Raw genomic sequence first — 10,007 nt, 5'->3', positions numbered from 1 at the left:
TTTTATGAATAAAGTTGTTTTTTTAGGGATTTTATATATAAGGAGTAATCGTACTATACGTAACGCGATTTAATCGAACATAAACCGAAAATATAAATGCGGTAGTTGCCAACTACATATACCCATAACTAATGTTAAGATTTTTAAGATTGATGCTTTAACCAGTGCAGCAAATTGCAATGGGACAGTCCTTCAAACCCATAACCATACCCGAAAACTCAAAATTTCAAAACTCACGCTTTGACTTGTGTTGTAAATTGTAATGGGACACCAACAACAATCCAATACAACATAAATAATAATCAATAGAACCAAACAAAAGAGATGAAACCAAGTACTTAGAATTTTCAAAAGGAGTTAAGTACAAAAATCTCCATAACCTTCATCATTTGCAAGTCAGTTCGAAGACCACAATACCTAATTCCAATTTCATCAAACCATCAATTAACAAACAACTAACAACCACCACAACAAATAACCCTTTTTTACTTGCGAATCAAGTTACAAACCGAAGAAGCCGACACCCATTTCCCATTAATCCACTCTAGATGTCGCCTCAAATCTGACTGTTTCAACACCAGTTCCTCATTCGTCCCCCTAAAAAAAACCTCGTACTTTTGTTGACTCAAAATCTTGGAAACCACACCAACCCACCACCCATCATTGCACAAAGCATCGACATCCTCAAACAAGCGAAAATGTTCAATGGTTTCTTTAGGAGGACACGGACGAATGTGGTTGATATCAACAATTTCTGTTAAAAAAGCCGTATCATCATCGTTTCTTAAGGATTTATATTCAATCTTGAAATTCCCATTGCTTAATTGTTCAAGAACTGTGGCACTAAACCACGCGCCATAGAAACCATCCTCGTCACTGCTTACTTCTACAGTTGCACCTTTGATGAACTTATCATTGTTGGAAATGTTTAACTCTATAGAGATATATGGCTGCAAGAAAACATGTTAACTATTTGTTCGTAAAAAAAATTTAATAAATACATTGTGTGTGTGATATCACCAACGGTTTGAAGATTTAAGTTCTGTATTTTGATCCCTTTGCACTTTTAGGCTTGCAAACATTTACAAACACTAACACATGAACATAGCGCTATGTTCGTGTTTGCTCGTTTAACTTTAACCAAACAAAACAATGCGAACACAAACCATTAGAAACACGGAATTGTCTTGCTCGTGTTCGTTAAGCAAATGTACATTTTTGTGTTTTGTCTAAGTTCATTCGTTAACAGAACAAATGAACGGTTCATGAACCTAAACAAACGAACATAACTAAGCTAACGTTAACATAAAGAACAATGTGGTGGGCCTAAAACGTTATTAAAAATTGTACTAATTTGCAATGTGCCAAAGATTTTAAATGAATGTATTAACGAACATAAAAGACCAAACTTAAACTACCAAATAAAAAAGAACGTAAACAAACGAATATACACAAATCCATAAACAAACAAGAGATGTGTTCATGTTCGTTGTTTAACTAATAACCTAAATGAGATCCGATCTTGCACAATCAACCACATAATTTGTGGCTTTGAAAACCCACAGCCATCCGATTTTGTAAATTGAACTGAAGCTCACCTTCAATTTTTCAAAGTGACCTAAAAATTAAACTCAATTGCGATTAAAAAACAAGCTTATTTCAGTTCCAATGAAAATATGAGTTACCTGAGGTTCTTCGAGGGTGGAACCCAGTTACCATAAAACCACTCTCTATGAAGCCTGAGTTCGGTGGCACTAAACTCCAGCTGCTCTCTAGTGGCTCGGAAGAAGACCGAGTAGCGGTTGGCTGGGAGGACGCCCGTGATGACGCCCTCCCACCATCCGTCGTTGTAGTAGGCGTCTACCTCCTCGCTGAACTTGAAATCGCGCTCGCCTTTCTCGCGAGGAGGTAGGGGCCTCAACTGGACCACGTTAAGGGTTTCGTGGTGGATTCGTCCGCCATTAGTGTCTTGTACTCCACTTGGATTAGTTGTTTGCCGTTGCGGATGACGGGTTTGATTACGGTGCCGGTGTACCAGGCGCCTCGGAACCCGTTGTCGTCGCTGCTGATTTCCACTTCGGTTCCGGGTTTGAATACCGAGTTCGGATCGTCGGACATTGTTAGGGTTTTTCTCTCGGTCCACAATTTCAGAATCCTCCTCTCTTTTTTAGAAGATGTTTACATTGGGGTAAATGATCAATATGGTTTCTTATACAAATTCATCTTTACGTTCAATTCCAGTTGGTCCATCGCGATACGCGAAGACCCTGTTACTTACGTAAACGGAGACACGCATCATGTGGAACGATGACATGTGTCGTCACGTGGCAACTCCCGAGATTACACTGATCTTAACAAACGTGAATACGCTCAAACGGGGGCGCGAGTGGCGGCTCCAGCCAATAATATTGTGACGTGTGGCAGAGAGAGAAACTGGATAAGGGGGGTGTTGGAGCCCCCGCTGGAGCCCCTGGCCCTGGTGTGGAGGGGCTCCAGCAGGGGCTCCATCGGATTTTTTTTTTATTTTTTTATAAATATATTCAAAAAACGTATTATTAAAAAAACTCATAAATTATTAAAAAAAACACACATTAAAAAAAACACATTAATATCTAAAAATAAAATAAAAATTAAAGTACTAAAAAAACATTATTCTTATTCTTCGGCTTGGTCTTCTTCGATCAACCTCTTTCGGATACGTTCCTTTTGCTTTTCCATCAGCATTTGATCGACCGGATTTAGGTTACTGAAGTCTCTTGTAAGGAAGTCCAAATCTCTCATTCGACTTTTTTCCTTTTTGTCATTAGAGACCACCTCCATGGTTTTGTTGAATTTATTGAGGGATTCAACAAGATCGACGATGTTTACGGCTCCCCCCTCAGCCGGTTTTTTCCCCTTGGCGTCCCGTCCCAATGGCCGCCTCCTCGGCGGTGAAGACGTTTCCTCCCCCGCAATGTTTAGGTCGAATCCAACGCGGCAATCCGACCCGGCGGAAGTGCTATACGCTCCAGACGAACTAGTTTTAGTCCGTTTCGGCCCTACTTCCGCATCATGGTCCGGCGCCACAAGCTCAACCCATTTGGAACACCATTTCAACCTCTCCCACAACTTTAAATCGTCCCACGTCTTCACCGTCCCATACCTCCGCAAACACTCCTGCCTCCACTCTTCGACAGTGAAATTGTAAACCGCCAAATCATCACTGCCACTTGGTCTCATACGACCGGCGTTCCTGTTGAAAAGATTAGTAAACAAGCCGACAAATTTTCTGATTTCGGACCACCGACCCGAAATCATATCGGCGTTTCGCTCTGTACTCCCAACGAGCGTATAGAACGTCTCCCTAACCTTTGTCCAAAAAATCTTGCTTTTTTGGTAGTCGGCTGCAAAATGAATAATTAAATTAGATTTCCAGTTAACTTTTTTATTTAACTTTTTTATTAAAAATCATTTTTAAAAACGTTAAAACAATTACCGCAACGCCGATCCTCAGAAATGACTATCCAAGCCCGACACAAGGCTTCCTTCTCATCCGATGACCACGGAGTGGTTTTCCGTTTCGTCCTCGGAGTCGAAGCCGGTCCCGGCCCGTCCGTCGCAAGTTGTTTTTTCCGGTGGACGCGTCTTCTTGCTCCCGTAGCATCACCGTGTGATTCTTGTGTCTCTGGAACAACAAAGTTAGGAGACGGTTGTATGTTGGATGGTTGAAAGCCGGATGTTTCTTGCGGCCCCGAATAAAACATAGGTTGGTCTGGTGACGACCATAAATCGTCGTCAATATAATCTGAATCTAGGTTTGGGTACCAATTTCCAGACATTTTTGGGTATTATATAGGAGTTTGGGATATTATATAAGGGTTTGTAAGGTGAAATTGTGTTTTGATATGGTTGAAATGGGAGTAATTTGGGGTATTATATAGAGGTTTTAAGGGTTTTTTTTTTAAAAAATCGGAGCTCCAACGGCTCTTTTGGGCGGGCCCAACGGCTCTTTCTCTCTCTTCTCCCGCGACCAGACTCACGCCTGCCTGGATTTCCGCGCTCGCGCCCCAGTGGTGTGGGGTTAGCGCCCCTAGGCGCGAGCGGAGGGGCTCTCGCGCCCAGGTTTGCGCCCCACACCCCTCAGCCTTAAGCAAATGTACATTTTTTGTGTTTTGTCTAAGTTCATTCGTTAACAGAACAAATGAACGGTTCATGAACCAAAACAAACGAACATAACTAAGCTAACGTTAACATAAAGAACAATGTGGTGGGCCTAAAACGTTATTAAAAATTGTACTAATTTGCAATGTGCCAAAGATTTTAAATGAATGTATTAACGAACATAAAAGACCAAACTTAAACTACCAAATAAAAAAGAACGTAAACAAACGAATATACACAAATCCATAAACAAACAAGAGATGTGTTCATGTTCGTTGTTTAACTAATAACCTAAATGAGATCCGATCTTGCACAATCAACCACATAATTTGTGGCTTTGAAAACCCACAGCCATCCGATTTTGTAAATTGAACTGAAGCTCACCTTCAATTTTTCAAAGTGACCTAAAAATTAAACTAAATTGCGATTAAAAAACAAGCTTATTTCAGTTCCAATGAAAATATGAGTTACCTGAGGTTCTTCGAGGGTGGAACCCAGTTACCATAAAACCACTCTCTATGAAGCCTGAGTTCGGTGGCACTAAACTCCAGCTGCTCTCTAGTGGCTCGGAAGAAGACCGAGTAGCGGTTGGCTTGGAGGACGCCCGTGATGACGCCCTCCCACCATCCGTCGTTGTAGTAGGCGTCTACCTCCTCGCTGAACTTGAAATCGCGCTCGCCTTTCTCGCGAGGAGGTAGGGGCCTCAACTGGACCACGTTAAGGGTTTCGCGGAGCGGTTTTGTGGTGGATTCGTCCGCCATTAGTGTCTTGTACTCCACTTGGATTAGTTGTTTGCCGTTGCGGATGACGGGTTTGATTACGGTGCCGGTGTACCAGGCGCCTCGGAACCCGTTGTCGTCGCTGCTGATTTCCACTTCGGTTCCGGGTTTGAATACCGAGTTCGGATCGTCGGACATTGTTAGGGTTTTTCTCTCGGTCCACAATTTCAGAATCCTCCTCTCTTTTTTAGAAGATGTTTACATTGGGGTAAATGATCAATATGGTTTCTTATACCAATTCATCTTTACGTTCGATTCCAGTTGGTCCATCGCGATACGCGAAGACCCTGTTACTTACGTAAACGGAGACACGCATCATGTGGAACGATGACATGTGTCGTCACGTGGCAACTCCCGAGATTACACTGATCTTAACAAACGTGAATACGCTCAAACTGAACTATTTAAATCGAGTCATTAATAGTTTACATTGGACCAAGTGTACCTAAAACTTTATAACCAAAAGTAACTGTGAACCCTCAGGCTATCGTATACACTTGTTTGGTTCCTTACATATGTGGGCAGCCGGTGGGCACACTGCATCACGCTCGGTCATTCCTCCGCCTTGTCGGGCTAGGTCTAAGTTATACCCATGTAGGGAATGGTCATGTGTATATTGGTAGTTGCTAAGTACTCGAACACTGCGGTGTGTGCTAAGATGGTTCGAGTTAAGCTTGAATTTATAATAATAATTCAGAATTTCAGAACTTAGTTATTCTCTTTGCCATGACGGGCCGAGTCACAAGATACCCGTAGGGAATAATTAAGTATATAAAATGTTTTAGAGTCAATGTATTCACCAACATGAGTTGCTGACGAATTTTATAAACTGTTTTACAGGTAATGAGGAATAGAGGTTAAAAGATGGTGGTTTTAACCATTAGACGATCTGATGGCTAAATGTATTTTAATAATGTAAAAGATATAAATTAATGTTTATCAAATTAAACTCTTTTGTAACACAGTCAGGTGTTTAATTCCCCAACATTTTGAATATAATATTAATTTAAGAGTTAATGGCCATTTTCGTCCCTATGGTTTGCTACTTTCGCCACTTCAGTCCAAAATTTGTATTTTTGTCAATTTAGTCCTCATAGTTTTAAATATTAGCCATTTACATCCTATCCGTCTAACGGCATCCAGCTATGCCGTTAGTTTAAGGGTATTTTTGTCTTTCTCCTTTTTATTTTGAGTTATTGGTCATTTTCGTCCCTGTGGTTTGATACTTTTGCCAATTCAGTCTAAAGTTTGAAATTTTGTCAATTTAAGTCAGTTTTTTTCTATAACCCTAGAGAGCATTATCCAAGCCCAAAACAAGTCTGAATTTACTCTGTCGACAGCAGTAATCATACTCCCTCCTCTCGTATTTAGTTTCTAGACGGTTCCTAAACTCTCCCCCATGGTGGAATTCAATGGTAAAGTGGTCAAAGCAATTCCGTGAAACCGAATTGTACGGAAAAAACTAAAAATCGTTTCTTTGATGAATGCATAATATTTAGGGTTTAGAGATTAACATATCATAACGAAAATCTGGGTCGTAATCAACTATTATACATTAATCAACAAAACAATTTTTAGTTTTTTGTGTATAATTCGATTTCAGGGAATTACCTTGATCACTTTACCATTGAATTCCACCATGGAGAAGATTTTAGGAAATGTCTAGAAACTAAATATAAGGGGGGGGGGTATGATTACTGTTGTCAACAGAGTAAATGCATACCAGTATTTGAGGTTGCTCGATGGTTTTGGGCTTGAATTATGCTCTTTAGGGTTATAAACAAAAAACATAAAAAATAAAAAAAACTGAATTAAACTGAACATTAAATTGACAAATTTTCAAACTTTGGACTGAATTGGCAAAGATATCAAACCACAGGGACTAAAATGACCATTAACTCAAAATTAAAAGGAGAAAGACAAAAATACCCTTAAACTAACGGCATAGCTGGATGCCGTTAGACGGATGGGACGTAATTGGCTTAAATTTAAAACTATGAGGACTAAATTGACAAAATTAAAAATTTTGGACTAAAGTGGCGAAGGTAGCAAACCACAGGGACGAAAATGGCCATTAACTCTTAATTTAATGAAAAACCTTCCACTTTGCAACCTATAATCTAAAATATATACAAAACATATACCAATGTTGGTCACACGTCTAAGCCATGGAGCCGGTGTGACAGGTTACTATCTGAGCCATCAATCTTAGCGAATTAAGTATTTGGAAAAGTACCTAAGCTTTGATTAGAGACAAATTTAAATATTATATATCAAAGACCGGATTCCTGATCATAAGATGTCATCGTATACATGCAAATGCAGTACGATACAGACCGAATACGTTATGTTTACTATACTAAGCTATAAGACAGAAACAAATAGCAAAGGAATCAAACACATAACATTTCATCTCAACAATCACTCTTAAATATAACAATTTTAATGAGTACATGTAATTTTTAAAGTATTTCTCCAAAGATTATAAAATATGACAAAGTTTCACCTATTTATACATGTTGGCTTATGGGCGTATAAGTCTACAGCGTATAAGACTTATACGGGCGTATAAGACTTATACGTTGGGAGCAGACTTATACGTCCTTAACATTCTATAATGACAAAAAACAATCTCGTTTAATCCTACAAGATCTAGCATTAGATATTTTACTCTAACAAACTCCCCCTTGGATGATGCTAGATACTTATAATCGTCATTCTGACATATCAAAAACTTTTTGCCCAATTTGTACACCTAGTTGATTTAATAGACCTCGGTCATATAAACTTCAAAATTTGGATCTATCAAATTACCCACGGTTGCTTGACAGCACCCCAGGCATCCGAAGTTTCATTCAGTTGACCTTGGCCGAATTTAATATAGTGATGGTGAACAAAATTTTCAAAAGAACACCATCATAGATTCCGACCATCTATCCTATATTCGAACAGATTATATTATGAGAATTAATCAACCATAATGCGAACATTAGACTTGAAATGAAATCTTGTAACAATCATTTCATCCTTTCCTTGCAAATCCTTGAGTTAACAACATCTTCATCATCATCCGAATCATCATCAACCGAATCATCACCTTCTTTAGACCAAACCATTTGCAATTTCACACACACACAATGAATATCTGAATTTGACCTTGAAAATATTAAGTAAAATTTTCGCACACAATCGTTAATTTTTTTAAAAACCTTTATTTTTGACTTTTTCACAATCTGTTGACTTTATAATCTGACAATTATTATCAACAATTAAGATCAAATATCATCAACAAGACTCAAAATACATCATTTTTGTTAACAAATCAATCAAAAATGCAGATTCAACAGTCCAATTTCGAGTTTTCAAAGAACTTCCGAAAGACCCGTTTATGATTTTATCCAATTGTTCAACATACATGCAATGTAATATATGAGAAATACATCAGATAGACATTAACATACCTGAATTGTAGTATAATCGACTCAAAGCAGATGTTTATTTAAGATTGACAGTTTTGTAACAGTTTAATCTGTATTGCAGCTGATATAATAACCATAACTGAGTATTAATATTGAAACTACCAGTTTTTCGGCCATTCTTGAAAATCCCGTCTACACTTGATCCACTAGATACCTCTAAACTATATTATATATGTTTGGCAGAAAGTATCTATGTATCACAAACATATACGCCCATATAAGTATAATATACTTATCCACCGTATATGTTACAACTTTTGACATATATACATTATATGTGTTAAACTTATACGCCGTATATGTAAGAAAACATATGCGCCGTATATGTTTAATACATACCCGCTTGATATGTAAGTGAAACATTTCAGATATAAAATTCACACTTTCGAATCCAATCAAGTTCAAATTAATGACATTGAATAAATTCACTTGACGTATAAGCCCATTATGAAAGTTTTGAATGAAACAACCACTCGATTCAGGTACTCAGATATTTAAACCCGTTTAACCATTTACAAAAGTCAAAAATAACATACAAATGTAAAATCTTTTTGGTTTTCGAAAGTTGTAAACAAAACAAAATTTTTCAAAACACTATTTACAAACATTAAGACATGAGCAGTAAGAAACATATTTTTGTGAGTTGAGCAAGGAATCATATTGATCTATATGTTCTTCCATCACGGATTTATATTTCAGCTTTATTATGCCTCAGTCATTGGTTTTGTTGTCCACTTAAAACTTTTAAACAAATGATTCAGAGACATCAGTGATACAATTAAGGTTAAATTAGGCACACAATATCAGATAGTGATTAGATTCTAATATTGATTCGGGCTTAATTTGATTTTTCTTGTCACCCCGACTTGACTTAAACCTTAGAATCAGCAGATCAAAACATTTTTAAACATTTTGATTTTGCAATATTAGCAACAATGTTCCACAACAAGGCATACCCCCATTATCAAGCAATATCCTAAGTTTCCTTTACCATGGATGACTATGCATGATTTCATCTTTCGGCTTGCAGACATTGTCTCCCTTGTGGTCCATTTCTTAATGGAAATAAGACGCAAGAAAGGGGACAATGTATGACTAACAACGTGTTTGATCAAGTCAGTAGTGTAAGTTGTACAAAGTACAAAGTGATCAAGTCTAATGACTTTTCAGGGTTTGCTCTTTGAGCACATTTTGAAATATTCACCGAAATGAATACCTAGATGATAAACCGCATAAAGACCCAATGATTCCAGAAACCTAAAGCATCCCATCAATACAGGATTTAAGGTTATAAAACCATACACCGCTGAAGTGTAGATTATATACTAGATGCCTAAAACACTTTTATGAAATCTTTATTTTTGGTGATCTACTAAAATATAAGGCTTGAGTATGACAGACTATTACATTTCTGTCTTCATTACCAAGACTTTGTGCTAGAATTTTAACCCATCTTTCAATATGGCTAGTTAGGTTTATATTACGTATTCCCTTACTTATTTGTTTTAAAGCCTACCAATGCACCGAACATCAAGCAATATACTTTTATACTTAATTTTGCCGGTACTTGTAACAAGATGATCAATGTACTATCATCTTCTTTTTATGC

At 37.7% G+C, this 10,007-nt stretch overlaps 1 protein-coding gene across 1 annotated transcript; it reads right to left on the bottom strand.

Annotated features, from left to right (window-relative positions):
* Positions 1 to 4,520: 4,520 nt before the first annotated feature.
* On the bottom strand, positions 4,521 to 5,057 carry LOC143597093 (protein AGENET DOMAIN (AGD)-CONTAINING P1-like). The gene is made up of 2 exons (XM_077075689.1): positions 4,612 to 5,057; positions 4,521 to 4,524 (listed from the first exon to the last, which is right to left on the bottom strand). The coding sequence occupies exons 1-2, from the start codon at positions 5,055 to 5,057 to the stop codon at positions 4,521 to 4,523; spliced, it is 450 nt and encodes a 149-aa protein (XP_076931804.1).
* Between the last annotated feature and the right edge of the window lie 4,950 nt (positions 5,058 to 10,007).

This window comes from Bidens hawaiensis, unplaced genomic scaffold (assembly GCF_021521415.1).
Source record: "Bidens hawaiensis isolate Kalapana, Puna unplaced genomic scaffold, B.hawaiensis_p1.1 tig00047568_1, whole genome shotgun sequence".
Taxonomy (NCBI): domain Eukaryota; kingdom Viridiplantae; phylum Streptophyta; class Magnoliopsida; order Asterales; family Asteraceae; genus Bidens; species Bidens hawaiensis.
This window is presented reverse-complemented; position numbering and strand designations above follow the sequence as displayed.